At 39.9% G+C, this 16,244-nt stretch overlaps 1 protein-coding gene across 1 annotated transcript in view; it reads right to left on the bottom strand.

The window, feature by feature from the left end:
• MAN2B2 (mannosidase alpha class 2B member 2) overlaps nucleotides 1-16,244 on the bottom strand; it is a 77,581-nt gene that overhangs the window by 16,269 nt on the left and 45,068 nt on the right. Inside the window, exons 9-12 of the mRNA XM_051965825.1 lie at nucleotides 14,309-14,468; nucleotides 11,820-11,950; nucleotides 8,362-8,636; nucleotides 3,681-3,872 (exon numbers count right to left, since the gene is read on the bottom strand). Of these exons, the coding sequence (XP_051821785.1) occupies nucleotides 3,681-3,872; nucleotides 8,362-8,636; nucleotides 11,820-11,950; nucleotides 14,309-14,468 (758 nt within the window). The remainder of the gene's footprint in view (nucleotides 1-3,680; nucleotides 3,873-8,361; nucleotides 8,637-11,819; nucleotides 11,951-14,308; nucleotides 14,469-16,244) is intronic.

Here is a 16,244-nt window from a genome sequence, read left to right as displayed (position 1 = left end):
ATCGTAGAAAGAAGAAACAGGGACATTAAGACACTCCTCCAAAAACAAAAGAAAGGGGGAGCCACGGGTAACCCTAGAGAACTTCTAAATTTAGTTCTCTATACCATTAATTTTTTAATCTTTGATAAAGATGCACTGGCTCCGGCAGACAGGTTTTATAACCCACCAGAAGAGCAGTGTCCAGTGCGAGCAGCTCCACTATCTTTAGATAATCGCCAGGTGATGTGGAGAGACCCAGAAAGTGGTGAATGGAAGGGACCAGATAGGCTAACTGCTTGGGGGAGAGGGTTTGCTTGCATCTCTACATGTGGAGAAGGAATCAGATGGGTGCCTACGAGCCGCATTCGCCTTGTCCATCGCAGAGAGATGGAGCAGACCCTTGAAACAAAGGAGAAGACCCAAGAAATATCGGGTGGTTCTGTTGCTGATTGTGCTCACCATTGAAAGAGCATGGCTGACAATGAGACTGGTTAAAAAGACTTCTAAAATCTTCAGGAATCATTGGATTTCCTAACACAAGATGAAACTGTTTTAGTTCTTGAAAAACCAGCAAGAATCATTGGATTCCCTGAGATGAAAAATTGTTGATGAGACTTTTGCAGTATTTCAGAGCTTACAGGAACTATTGGATTCCTGGCACATGAACTAATGGACAATGGAATCCTTTTGGACTATTTCTAGGACTTATGGACATGTATAAATTCTCAGGTTCATTCATGTTGTTTGTTACATTACTACTAGCCTGTGTTATATTGCTATGTGCTTATGTATTTTATGTAATTGCAAGAATCATTGGATTTCTTGAGATGAAAAATTGTTGATGAGACTATTGCAGTACTTAAATTTTCATGTTGATTCTTGTTATTTGTTACATTACTACTAGCCTGTGTTATATTGCTATGTGCTTATGTAAATTATGTATAATGCTTCCCATATTGATGGATTTACGTATACCATGTATATCTATTTCAAAGTTCTGGCCCATATTGATGGATTTATGTGTACCTGTTTCTAGTGAGTCCCGCTAATCTGATTTGACTTCCTATTTCCTTTGGTGTTTTTATCTCCCTTCCTGAGGTGTCAGGATCACCTTTTTGGGGGGGTTCTCACCTCCTTGAGAAGTCAGGGAAGCCATGATCATCCTATGTTCTAAAACAAAAGAAAGGGGGAGATGTTGGAATCTTTACAAACTGCTAACTCATTAGAGTTGATAGATTATTGATTTGATCTTACAAGAAGTTTTGGGCCAGAATCTGAAAGAAGGTACTAAGTAGAACTAATTAATACAATGCTTGTGTTCACACCTTTACTCATTGGAGTTCACAAGCATACCAGATTCACAAAGTAAATCTTGTAACTTTGTAAATTCATACCTCCCTTGAAGCTCTTAGGTCCAGAGAGCACTATGAGAGAAACCCATAATCCCTCTCTCTTGTATAAAAGAGACAGACAGAGGCTCTCAGTCAGATTTCAGCAGAATTACGCCAGAAGCCCTCTCTCTGAGGCAAGAGAAAATATTTTCCACTTGGCTGGCTGGTGGCGGAAGAAGAGTTTTCAGAGGAAGAAGCTAGGAGTCGAGAGTTCAGTGGACAACCAGATTCATCTTCATCTCACACCACTGTGGTTGGTGGCTGGGCTCCTGCACTCTCCCCACTGAGACCAAGCTGGTCTGAAAGACTCACCAGAAAGCTAGCCGAGCCCCAAGTGAAGGAGACAAGAGATTTATTCCATCTTTGTGCTGGCTGGAGGCTGAAGAAAGCAGAGGCAGAGGCTGAAGGACAGAACCTTTGGATTTGGAGACATTCGGAGGGCTCTAAGCTAACCGGGCTATATTAGAGACAATAAAAGATCTGAACTTTTATCACCTGGCTGAGTTTTGAGGTGATTATTACTTTCAACTGATACTAAAGCTGCCTCCAAAAAAACCTCCCCCGAGAAACCTGCACCTCTCCCCCAGAGAGAACTATTCTACTTATTTTTAAAAGAAGAAGATCACCACACTAACTGACCTCAGCAGGGTAATTTAGCAGTCATGTGATTCCTCCTCATGCTCCATGTTCCAGTCCAAATGTCAGTCATAGGGTCAGACCCAAGGGGATAGTTGTAATGGTCCCCAATTATAGACTTATTTAGACAGTGCTTGTTGAATAAATGATTGACTAATTGCTTTTTTGTTACAAGGGATTTACATATATCTTTGTTGTTGATTATTCTGATAACCCTAAGAGTTTTATAGTGTATCCATCTTTGTATCTCTCCCACTGCCTAGCACAGTGCCTCTAAGCAAGTGATTACTCAATGTCTGTTGAACTTATTGAATTATGGAAAACCAAATTCAGAAAGATGAGACGATTCATGCAAATGTCATGGCCAGAAAGTGTTAGACCTTGAACCAGAGCTCCTCTTCTGATTCCAAATCCAGTGTTTTCTCTGATGAAAAGCCTCACACGGACAGAGGCCTGATTTAAAAAGTTAGGCACACCTGAATTCAATCTGACTACCAACATTTATTAGTTGTGTGATCCTGGACAAGCCAATCAGTCAATCAAGGAACATTTGTTAAGTGCCCAATATGTGTGAGGCTTTGTTCTTAACTTCTTTGAGCCTCAGTTTCCTTACCTACCAAATGGGAATAGTACGAGTACCTACCTCACAGTGTTGTTGAATGAAATAATGTATGTAAAATAATCTCCAAATCTTAAAACAATATATAAATGTAAGTTCTTATCACTAATATTACCTAGAAATGAACATTTTATATCAAGCAATATAATTATACCCTGGAAAAGTGACTTCGAGTTTTGTACTTTTTTCTTCTAGGAATTTTAAGTTTTTTGATATAGATGAATTTGAGAGATTTCACGGGTAACAGGGGAGGGGGAGTTGGCCAACAGAGGCCTGTCTCCCAAGCACTGCCCTACTCGCCACCATCCCACGTGGAAAGGTATGATGAGCTATTCCAGAAGGGGCCTCCTCTCTGATTCAGAGCACAGACAGGTATACTGACTGCTTCTGGTGCTCTTATCTGAGAATGAAGATGGGCCTTCTCAGTGGACTACTGCACCAGAACTGGGAGGCAGAGCAACCTACCCCTCTTTCCTGCCTGAATAACTTGAATGAAGAAGACATTCTATAGACTTTTAAGTTTATAGACTTCAGGCCTAACGCCCTTTTTTACCCAAGTCAAAATGTGGACAAGATGAGTTTCTTTGCATTTGTCCTTTCCTGGTTTTAGGTGAAGTATATGATTAAGCTATAATCTCACAAATTTCAAAAGGTTGAGAGAATAAGCTTCTGAAGGATGGGGAGTAGGCGTCCATATCAGATTGATAGGACAACCGAGTCTGATGAGAAGCAACTGTTTGATCTTGCAGAAGTGGACTGAAGTGTGTGACCCCGGGCAAGTCACTTAACCCCAAATGCTTCAGCCAAAAAAAAAAAAAAAAAAGAAGAAGAAGAAGAAGAAGAAAGAAAGAAAGAAAAGTGGCCTGAAGGCATCTGGAAGAGATGGCAACTCACAAACTGGTTTCTGATTTCAATTTCATAAATATAAACTTATTAAGGAGAAAAGGCTGCTTGAATACTCAGATAAAAAGGCTAAACTGCTTCCTTAGTTAAAGAAGCCTTTTAGACTGAAAAGACTACTCACAAGCAGGAAGTTAAAATGGTTAATACCTTACCTGTAAAAATATTGCCGGATCTCTGTCACAAGTTTTCCAGCCACAATTTCCAACCCCACCACATCTGATGCTTGAACTGCTGATCCATCTGGGGTAAATAAATAGTTGTCTGAAATCGGTCCATGTTCCAAATCAGCATTAACTTTATACTCCAGGAACTGCTGGGTGACTTGTATAGTCTGGTTACTCTCTCTGTAAAGATATAAGAGAGAAAACATTCCTTGCTCATCCAATTATTTTCACAGAAAAGTATGTAGCTATTTAACCTATATTGGGTTACTTACTCTCTAGGGGGAGAAGGTTAGGGGAAGGGAGGGAGAAAAATTTGCAACACAAGGTTTCGTAAGGGTGAAACCTGAAAACTATCTTGGCATATATTTTGAAAATAAAAAACTATTACTAATTTTTTTAATGTTCAGACACCAATTCAATTAAAAAGAAAAAAGAAAGATGTATGTAGCAACCTGAGCAATCATCTGCTATTGAAACACCACTGGATTTAGAGCCAGAGCAAATATTTATTAGGTGATGACTTATGCTAAGTGTGGCTTTAGGTGCTGGAGATAAAAAAAAAAAATGAAATGATTTCTTGCCTTAAGAAGCTTTATTAAGGAAATGAAATATGCAAGTCTAATGTATGCAAAATATAAACAAAATAAATGCAACTGGGTGGGAGAAGTACATAGGGAAATCATGTGTAAAGATACTGCAGGAACTGACACCAAAATAAGGGTTTTCAGAGGCATTTTAAGGGTAGGAGCCCTGAAGATGCATGAAAAAGCATATGTGAAGAAGAGCAAGAAAATCATTCAATCAATAAGTTGTTCAATAAATGAAGGCAGGCAGCAAGCACAACAGAGTGCAGGGAGGTCTGGTATTCTAGTTCAGAGATTGGAAAGAGTCATTCTGCCCAGACTATGAACCAATAGGAGCTGGTTAGCTCATCTGTAAAGTGGGGATAATCCCTGTCCCACCAACCTCAAGGGTTGTGGCTGGGATGGGACCACTCTCTGGACACACAGACAGTCCAGTTTTCATCATAAATTCACTACATGTATCTGTAAGATTCTAGGTAGTCACAAGAGATCTGAGAATGTGAGAGCTGCTGAAGAAATCCCAGAACATTCGAAGCTGTTATGGTGCTCCAAAGTTTACAGAGTTTCTAATGCTCATTTGAACCCCACAATAACTCAGTGAGGTACTGGGATAGAGGTTCATATTTTACAAAGGAAGAAATGGAGTCTCCCAGAGTAAGTGATTTTCCCACAGCTTATGTACAGCTAATGAGCTAGAATCAGGATCCCAAGCCAGGCCATCCGGATTCCAATTCTGCTACTTTTCTTTGTACCAGGAAGCCTCCCGCAGAACACAATGTTAGTGCTCATGGGTGATTTCATCCAACAGGCTCATTTTACTGAGGAACGAATGGCCCAATGGGTCACACACCTCCTGGGGCAAGGACCTGATTCTCTTGACTCCCGGTGATATTCTTTCTCTAAATCAATCCACATTAATTGAATAACTCTTGCAGGCCAGGCCCTGAGGACACACTACGCTAAACTGTGAGCAGGAAGGATACCATCTTGTACCTTGGCCACAGCAAGTACTTAATCAGTCTATAATCAGCCACAAGCATCTTCTTCCTGTTCACATCTTAGCCCAGTACTTCCCACAGGCTCTTAAGATGTGAAATGTACAACTCAGAATTTTTTTGACCTCAGTAGAACGTGTGAACTGAAAGCAAGCTTATTGGTGTCTAATCACACGTTGGAAAATTAATGAAATCAGATTGTTCTGATATCATCTGCACAGGCAGATGCTGCAAGATTTCTCAGAAAGTCTCTCTTACTCCTCCCCAGCATCTCTCCCCCAGAATACACTGGGTGGTCAGGGGCCATTAGCAAATTGGACTGAGGATGCTGTTGCCAAAAGGCCCGGTCCCTACCTTCAGGGTGAATAGCTCAATGCTCTGGGCACTGCTTGGTCAAAGCAGACTAGGGTTTATACCCAACTACCCTCAAGTATTTGAAGTTTTTTTAAAAATAGAATTAGATGCCTGGTCTTTAGTCTTAGCTGCTACTGGACCTTATAAGATGAATGATCCTGTGAAAAACATTCCTCCCTCTGAGCCTTGGGATTCTCTTTTTTTTTATTTTTTATTTTAATATCTTTTTATTGATAGAATGCATGTCAGGGTAATTTTTTACAACATTATCCCTTGCACTCACTTCTGTTCCGATTTTTCCCTTCCCTCCCTCCACCCCCTCCCCCAGATGGCAAGCAATCCTTTACATGTTGAATAGGTTACTGTATATCCTGGATACAATATATGTGTGCAGAACTGAACAGTTTTCTCGTTGCACAGGGAGGATTGAATTCAGAAGGGAGCCTTGGGATTCTCAACTTCTACAGGTATCAAACTCAAGTAGAAATGGAATTTAGTCATTCTTGTCTTTGTGACCTCTTCTGGAGTTTTCTTGGAAAAAAAAAATACTGGGTTCCTTCTCCAACTCATTCTCTAGATGAGAAAACTGAGGCAGAGTCACAAAGTATTAAGTTACTGGGGTTAAACCTGATTGAACTCAGGAAGATGGTCTTCCTGACTCTAAGCTTAGCACTCTAACCCACCCAGGTGCCCCTCAAATAGAAATAGAAGACACCAAATTGTACCTGAGGAGCCCTGTGGGCTGCATACTAACTTTAAAAAACCCCACATATTAACATTTTGTTTGCTTTATTATATTTTATTTTGTTAAATACTTTTCAAATGACATTGAATCTATCTAGTTCAGGAGTATCTGCAATCAGAAGTATCCTTTGGCACACACATTTTGACACTTTAGTCTAGAAGACTCTCTTGGTTCAATCTATGTTAATATTATTGAACAGAACTTTTATATGTTTATATGTTTAATTTCTTTTGCTAAACTCAGAATTTTTGGAGGACAGAGGTGGCTTTATTTATCCTTATAATTCTCAAATGATAGTACTCTAAACAAAGCAAGTCTTAATAAACGGTGGCTGAATGAATAAGTAGATCTCTGAGTCCTGTCTAGGTCTGACATTTTATGTTTCTATTTTTCTAAAGAGTTCTAATTAAGAACTAGCTAATATTGGCAATTATCTTTTAAAAACCTCTCTGCCCCCAAATATTTCTCCCTGCAATCTTCTCAAGGATACTTGAAATTCCACCTTTGCATTAAAGAATGCTAATACACAATTACAATCAAAAGGTTTAATGCATTAAATTTGAGTTCATTAAATCGTCAATGAAGAGTTCATCAGATACTTTCCTTCAGGATAGGAGATGAATAAATCCCACAAGGACTAATGTTTTGGTTTTTTTGTTTTGTTTTGTTTTTTAGGGGGAAGGGAGGGATATCAAAAATCTAGGTATTATCTGGATTGGGCAGACCTGAGTAGAGCAGCACTGAGGACAGACTAGTCCAGCTATAAACGCTAGGTTTTAAAGATTTTAATTCAAAACTCTTTTGGCATCCACTAGTTTATGAGACCTCAGATAGTTCATTTTTCTTCTTAAAATTTCTTTGTATATTATGTTTCTTTACCAAACAAAAAAGGCCTAAGCCCCATGAAGGCCAAGTCAGGACTGTATTTAAATTTTTATCTTCCCCAATGCCTAGCAAAAGAGAAAGAATTTTTGGCAGAGGCAATTTCTAGATTCTTTTGGCCTCTTAGTTTTGGTAATGATTTTACAGTAGTTAACGGTCTCTTTAAAAAAAGTCAGAACCTAGTAAGAAATTGGATAGAGAGCATTAAAAAACAGGAAGGAAGATTTTTACCTTGGAGATGGAAACAATACTTGTAGCAGTGACAGAATAAAAGGAGCCCTTCTTGAGGGCTAAATCAGTTTTATTTTGTTTTTGAATCAACAAAGTTTAGCACAGTGCTGGGCATATGACAGGCACTTACTAAATTTTGTCAGATGAACAAGCTTTTAATAAATGCCGGATGAGTTGAATAGTCTGGTTTGTTTGTTGTACTTAATGTACTTAGGTCTTTTCTAGGGATTACACAGTTAGTGTGGGTCACAGGTGGGAATTGAACCCATGGCTTTCTGACTATAGGCCCAAGTCTCTATCCACTACACTCCCTTCTAGACACTTCATATCTCACTGTGCCCTGGTAATTCTCTAAGACTAAGATGCAAAACAGGCAACATTCTCCATCGATAAAGAGAGTTTCCCTACTGGGCATTTCCTAGTATGCTGAAAACACAAGTCCATTAAAAAAATTTTTTTTATGGTGATACTGTGTAGTAGAAAGACTACGAATGGTACTTACTGTCAACATAACTTTTTCAATTATGGTTCTGATATAACTGATAAAGGCGAGTTACCCAGCTACCTTTCATACCTTGAGTTTCTTAACTGTAATATATACTAACACTTTCACCACTTTCCTCAAGGAAGCATTGTAAGTAAACCTTGGAAAATTTAAAGGCACTATAGAAATGTCAGTTGTGATTATAATAAAAGTTTGTGTTCCTTCTTAATTTGAAAAGCCTGTGACTTATATGTTATATATTTCTCCAAGAAATAAAAACCAAATGAAGCTTCTTTTTGCCTGAGGACCAGTGGTCTCTAAGGGGAAAACCATCACCTTAGCATGCAAGGGCAAGACATACCAGCAACAAACCCAGACGAGCCAGGTGGATTACCTCTCCGTGATGCTATGCATTAAATTGGTGGCTTGGTCCATAAGTATAGAATAACAGTCGTTTATCACAGGAAATAGTTGCTTGCGAGCGACATGTGAAGAAGACTTCTTTGATTTCCTACCAAAATGGAAGATTCTTGCAATGGAGGCTGACTTCTGGTGAGCCTCTTCAAATTTGTCAGCTGCCTTAATGTAGTAACGCTGGTAACTGAGACCCTTTATGGTGGCCAGAATGTACAAGTCATAAGTGAACTGAGAGTCAGTTGAGTTCTGGATCTGTAAATAAAGAGTTAGATCAGTCAGATAATTTCGTCTTGGTCTGTCCAATATTGCTGAACTTTTCATAAGATTTTATAAGTCTCATAGAGTGGGATAGATGCTACAAGTCAAGCCAACAAGTATTTATTAAATGTCTGCTGTGTGTTTTAGGCATAGTGCTCAACACTGGAGAAAAAAATAAAGGCAAAAGCAATTCCCACTTTAAAGGAATTCATGATCTAATGGAGGAGAAACACACCAATAGCTATGTAAAGACAAGCTACATACAGAATAATTTCCCAAGAAACTCACTGGCCTCTGATTTGAAGACTCCCTCTATCCTCTTCATTTTCTGAAAAATCAAGGTCATACTAGTCTAACTCTAACACTGCTTCTCTTTGTTGATTGTCTCCAATTTACACTTTATTTTGTTTTCCTTATTTTACATATTCTTTTTTCCCATTTTTCTACAAGAGCAGTGACTGTCTTTTGCTTCTCTTTGTATCCCCAGCACTTAGCACAATGACTACATAATATGCAGAATAAATGCCTGTTGACTTAAGAATACATTACTTGAATTGGGCAAATGGGATTTTGACCTTCCAAAAAATGAAGAAAGCTGCGTTTTCAGACTAAAATAAGCTCAACTGACTGCTGACTTCTAGAATGTATGAAAGGAATGTTTTGAGAATATTTAGAAGGTGCAGTTATGAGAGGGGGCCTATTAGTAACAGAATGCATCTACTGGGAAAATTTAGATGAACTGATATAAAGTGAAGTGACCAGAACCAGGAGAATACTGCACACAGTAATAGCAATATTGTAAAGATGATCAAATGTGAAAGACATAGCTATGCTGATCAGTACAATGATTCAAGACAATTCCAAAGGACCCAGGATAAAAAATGCTATCCACCGCCAGAGAGAACTAATGAACTCTGAGTGCAGACTGAAGCATTATTTCCTTTTCTTGGAGCTTTTTGTATTTTCCTTTGCAACCTGGCTAATAAGGAAATGATTTCACATGCATAATTGATATCATGTTGCTTGCCTTTTCAATAGACGAATGAGGGAAGAGAATCTGGAACTCAAAATATTCAAAAATGAATGTTAACTTTTTTTACATCATTGGGAAATATTTAACAAAATAAATAAAAAGAACAAAAAAAGGATAAGTTACACTAGACTAACTTCACTTTTTTTCTTGAATGGGGCACAAGATTTGTAGATTAGAGTGATAACAGACATAAATTATATTTTGATGAGGTGCTTAATAAAATCTCTCATGAGCTCTTTGTAGGCCAAGATGGAAAGATATGGAGTAGATGATGTATAAATAGTTGCATTTGAGAACTGTAGGAAGACCAGCCCCAAAGAACAGTGATTCACACACTATAGCCTCAAGCTAAAACTTACACTCTTTTCTAGTTTGTAAAGAGCTTTCTATAATCATCTCTTTTGAACCAAACAAGAACCCTACAAGATAGAGGCCATTATTATCCTCTTTGCAGATTATATATTGTCCAAGGTTGTACAGTAGAGCAGAATTTGAACCTAAATCTCCCTGCACTCTATCTACCATACCACGCCAAGCCTCTGCTGCAGCTATGTCTGGGAGTTCCAAAAACAATAGAATAGCTTCTATGTGAATTCTATCTTCACTCCTAGGGCTCTTTCAGCTCCCTCTTAGATTCCTTAAGGACAAAATATAGTGCACTTGAGGTCAGGGCTTGAGGTCCGCTGGCACAGTGGTTAGTGCTGGACCTCCAAAGAATTTGAGTTAAAATCAACTTCAGACATTTATAACTTCAGATATAGCTATGTGAGCTTGGGAAAGTCACTATTTGCCTTTGTTTCCTCATCTGGAAGATGGAAATAACAGTACTATCTACCTGGCAGGTACTATCCTGAAAATCAAAGAAGATAAGTGTAAAGTGCTTAGTTAACACAGTGCATGGCACATAGTAGGAGCTGAACATCCGAACTGAACATCTGAGATGCTTGTTCCCTTCCCTCCCTACCCTGTTCCCCCACCACACATCCTGGGGTACCTGGTCTAATCCAGGGCCCATTGCAGTCAGGTTTTACCTGGTATTCTTAGTTGCCTTTTGGTGTTTTTAAGCTCCATTTTCCAAATGGTTTTTAAGGTTTTAGAAGAGCAAGAAGGATGGTGTCTTTTTCTCTGGAACCCTTAAAAGTAAGGATTCAATGAATGTTTTTCTAATTGATCTGGGGGAGTTGAACCCAATTCCAATTATGTCAGCATGATTGCTTAATTTTTTGAAGCTTGAAGTCTTTCCACCCTCACAGGTTCCCTACTAGAATGCAATAACTGACAACAAATTTCCTTATAAGTGGAGTTATAAGTGGACATAATGAGCCAAAGACAGAATTAAGGAAGCTGAAGGACTGAGGAAGGAAGATGGGAGACTAAGACTGTTACTCTATGATGTCCCTTAAGGCCAGCTCTCTTAGGGACTGAATCTTTGAATGGGCTGAGTCTGGGAAAGCCTTTCCTCCCATTAGCATCATACTTTTAATGAGCTTTTTCCTTATGGGATCACAGGATTAGTTTTCAGGTGGAAGAGACCTCCTAAGTACTTCAGTCCAATACTGCCTTTACAGGTGAAGCAGCCGAGGCAGGGAGGCGAGTGATGTGCCCAAAGAGACCAAGCCACTAAATGTCAGAGGTAGAACTGGAACCCGGTCCCTTAACTCCTATTGGGTGCCTTCTACTTCGTCACATGGCCTAGAACGGACCCTTCCTCTCCAAACCCCCACAAAATACATAATGCATGGGGGAGGAGACTCGGGCCTCGGGCCTGGGGTCATGCAGTCAGGAAGAGCCAGAACAAAACTCCTTCTCAGCCCCTCTGTTACTCCCAAGGAGATCCACATTGGGTGAGACCACGTACTATCAAAGCACAAAGAACGGCTGACTCGGGGCCGGCAGACTTAGGTCTGAAAGGGAGTTTGCTACTAACTGTGAATTTGGGCAGGTCATTTCACACGTTTGGGCTGTAAAATGGGACTAATTCTTCCCGTACCTTCTGGGGTGACTATGGGCTTTTCGGACAGTATGGGCAGTGTGGGGCAGGGCCCTCGGCTCTGAATCCCATGGGCCACGGCCTGGGACTCCAAGCCTCCATCAGCAAGCTTAGGGCAAACCGCAGCCTGGAGGAGAGGGAACAAATACACTACCTGGGCAGGCACAGGACGTCCAAATTCATCGAAGACCATCACGTGTGGAGAACCGACGGTCACGGTGACAAAGGTGGTGATGGTCCAGGCCAGGGGGTTATAGACAACAGCACAGGGTTCCACCTCGGAGCCTTTCCAGAGAAGACAAATCAAACACATGAGTCAATAACGAAGCCACGCAAAAGAGCAGAGGACTTGGAAGTCTGCTGTCTGCGCAAGCTAAAGGCACCAAGGCAAAATGTTCACAGACACACCTGTGCGCGTGTATGCTGGTATAATACACAGAGTGCTACTGTACAATGCAGATAGGGACACCCACATAGACTGAGCTCACTGGGTAGTATGGGGCACAGAGTGCTGCACTTGACCCTGTGTTCCAATCTTCCCTCAGACTCTGACTAGCTGCGCAACCTTCAATAAGCAGTTTAATCTCTCCCAGACTCAGTTTCCTCTGTATGGAATAAGAGTATCTGTCTCACAAGGTAGCAAGCGTGAGAGAACACGTGTAACATGCTTTATAAACCTATTATTATTATACAGGACACCATATGACTGTATCACTGTTGTTGTTTGTTCTTCATTCTCCAAGAGGACCATGACATGCAAGTGAATCAGATTTAAATGACGGAGGGCTATGCAAAGCCCCTTACCTCACTTTCCCCTGCAGTGTTTTTAAAGTACAAGTTTTGTTTAAAGCAGCAGGACCAGCCTTCCCTCTACAGGCTCACTCCCACGCCTGGGTCTCTGGCTGTGGCATTTGGGTTGCTATAACACCTCAATACCTCAGCCCCTCCTATCTAATGAGAATAACACGAGGTGCGGGATTCTAAAAGCAGCCTTGGAAGACTGCACTGCACTATTAGCTGTGGGAGCTTGGGCAACCAGATCTATATGTCTGAACCTCAGTTTCCTAAAATGTAAATGGGATAGAATACTGTGTTTCCTGATAAGGTCACAGTTTGCTGTGTGAATCAAATGTGGAAGCAGATAGGCAGGACAGGTTACAGTCTTATATCTTCCTGAAGACCCACTTATTGGATCTTATTCCTATAGTTAGAAGAAAGAGTTTTAAAGGCCATTTGACCCAATCCATTCATTTTGCCATCTCTTCAAGCCATTGCCTTTCTCTTCCCTTTCTCAGTTTTAAATTGTGACTTTTCACTTTATCATTCATTTTTCATCATCAATCTTTTGCAATGTGGCTTCTGATTCCATTGCTCAGCTAAAACTGCTCTCTATCAAATTATCAACTGTCTTTTAATTTAAAAAACCTGGGCTTTTTTCCCCCTCAATCTTCCTCTTTCTAGAGTTCTCTGTAGCCTTTGATGCTGTCAATCACCAACTTCTCTTGGACACCCTTCCTCCCTGGGATGATGGGACATGGCTCTCTTGCTTCTCCTCTTACCCATCTTCCCCAGTCTCCTCTACTAGACCACCATGCATAACCAACCCTTTAGTGTGGATCTATCTAAAGATTTAGCTCTGGGAACACTTTCTCTCTAACTATTCTCACTTAGTGACTTCATTAGATTTCATTCCTGAATTTAATTATTATCTCCATGCAAATGGTTTCCAGATCGACTGCTCTATCTACTGATCGATCCATCTATTTATAGATAGAAAAAGAGATAGAATCAATGGATTGATGGATCAATCAAAAGATAGATATCCCTAATTTCTGTCATAAGCTCCAGGCCCATAGTACCAACTGCCTATTAGCCAGAGCAGGACTATGTTACTCCCCTTATTAATCTCAATGTTGCTTATCACCATGACTGTCAAATATAAACTCTTCTACTACTTAAAGTTCTCCCACCTAACCTGCCTTTTCAGCCTTACTGTAGATTTTTCCTCTTCACAGACTCTCTGATCTAGTTAAACTGGACTTCTTCTAATTCCCTATTGCACTGGCTGGTCCGCACGTCTGGAATGTAGTCCCCCTTACCTCTACCTCTTAGATCTCCTCATCTACTTCAATACTCAGCTCAAGCGTTACGTCCTATGGGGAATCTTGCTCGATCTCCCCTGGCTACTGCTAACCTCTTGTTCTTTCAATCTCCCTGTGTCTCTTTGATATCTATATATTTACTTATTATCTTCCCTGATAGACTACAAGCTCTAAGGCAAGAAATTTTTCACTTGTCTTTATATTCCAGGGCCTAAGCCCATGACTGCCTCATGGGAGACACCTGATAAATATCTGTTGGCTGAGCTAAGGAAACAGTGGCTCAGAGAGGGAAAGCTACTTGCCCAATGCCATAGAAATGACAGATGGCCCAAGTGGGACCTGAACCCAAATCCAAAGGTTTTTCTGCTACACCATGGGAGCAGGGCAGATATTTTTTATCTTCATTTTATAAGCAAGAAAAATGGAGCTGCAAAAAGTGAAATAACCACTCAGAGATGGAACTTAAAAAGCCTAGTCTTCTGGTTTCATACCCAGCACTACATTGTTCCTCCCGTCTAAGCCTGTGGTCTCTGACAAACACCTGGCTTGGCTGGCTCTTCTTTCTTCTCTGCCCGGAATATGTCAGAAATGATGGAGACCATTAGCTTCTTCACAGCAAACATTCCTTCCATTAGGTTGTTCAGGTACATATCGTTCACCTTGGGGGACTCTGTCCCTGTTATGCCATCGTGATGTTGAACCTTTAAAATATATATATATATACACAATGAATGTTATGGAATATTATTGTTCTGTAATGACCAGCAGGATGAATACAGAGAGGACTGGCGAGACTTACATAAACTGATGCTAAGTGAAATAAGCAGAACCAGGAGATCATTATATACATCAGCAACGATACTGTATGAGGATATATTCTGATGGAAGTGGATTTCTTCGATAAAGAGAAGATCTAACTCAGTTTCAATTGATCAAGGATGGACAGAAGCAGCTACACCCAAAGAAAGAACACTGGGAGATGAATATAAACTGCTTGAATTTTTGTTTTTCTTCCCGGGTTATTTTTACCTTCTGAATCCAATTCTCCCTGTGCAACAAGAGAACTGTTCGGTTCTGGACACATATATTGTATCTACGATATACTGTAACCTATTCAACATGTAAAGGACTGCTTGCCATCTGGGGAAGGGAGTGGAGGAAGGGAGGGGAAAAATCGGAACAGAAGCGAGTACAAGGGATAATGCTGTAAAAAATTACCCTGGCATGGGTTCTGTCAATAAAAAGTTATTAAAAACATATATATATACTGCTTATAAACAATGAGTTTAAGTAAACATAGCAGCTGATTTTTATATATATATATATATATATACTGCTTATAAACAATGAGTTTAAGTAAACATAGCAGCTGATTTTTTTTTCCTGAACTAGCAAATATTAAATGCTGGCATGCAAATATTCAATGGCTGCTTGCTTTGTGAATTATAGGTATTGCTGAAAAGTTGACCCACAACTTTATTTTGATGCTATAGACAGCTATGATGTGTGGAAAGAGAGGAGGAAGCAAACCTGGGATCTAGAGGGTCCTGACCTGACTTTGAGAAAGTCATTCAATTTCCTCACATGTAAAAAAAAAGGCCAATGGATTTGATAGTATCCCAGGTCACATAAAGCTCAAACATTCTATATTTTAGTATTCTTCCAGTTTGAAAATTCCAAGATAGGACACAAAATAGGATTTAAATTCAGAAGGGGGAGCTCACCATTAGAAATAAAAGCTGATTAATCCTTTTCCTAAAGTAAACTATTATCCTAATTTGTTTTTTAACATTTTAATTAAAAAAATTTTTTTTAAACATGGTGCTCTCCAGTTCCAAACTTTCTGCCTCCAAGCACACAAAACAAAAAATCCCTATTTAAATTCAGGAATCAACAATATTAATGCTTGAAGGAACTTTAAAAACCATTAACTTCATTGTCACTGAGGCCCAGAGAGTAGAAGTGCTTGGGTCTCCTACATGGGGATGGAGATTATACCATCTCCCCTAGCGGCAGTAAGCTCATGAGCAGTTATAAAAATACCTTATGTCAAATAGAGAATCCAAATCTTAAATAATCATAATAAAAAAGGTGGTGCAAACAACAGCCCTGTGCTTCTCTTTGTAGTCTCAGCACTTAGCACAATGCCTGATGCAAAGTAGGTGCTGGATAAATGTTTGAGGACTGACTCGCAAAAGAAGCTCTGGGGTGAGGTTTGTGGTCCCTACCAGAAGTGGCTGTGAAGCAGTTACACAGGTTGGCTCCTCTGTAAAGCAGCTGGGCTGCCCAGCTGGTTCCTAAGGCCCCTGCAGCTCAAGCATTCAGTGAATCTTTAGAGATTCTAGAATCTATTAAAAAAGAGTATTATTATGGAAAGTCCCTGCCCATTTCATGTTAACTATGAACTTTCAAAATAACAATTACAACAATATTACAATAGAACAATAGAACACCCTAGACCAGTGTTTCCCAAACCT

This window comes from Antechinus flavipes, chromosome 6 (assembly GCF_016432865.1).
Source record: "Antechinus flavipes isolate AdamAnt ecotype Samford, QLD, Australia chromosome 6, AdamAnt_v2, whole genome shotgun sequence".
NCBI classification, from domain to species: domain Eukaryota; kingdom Metazoa; phylum Chordata; class Mammalia; order Dasyuromorphia; family Dasyuridae; genus Antechinus; species Antechinus flavipes.
This window is presented reverse-complemented; position numbering and strand designations above follow the sequence as displayed.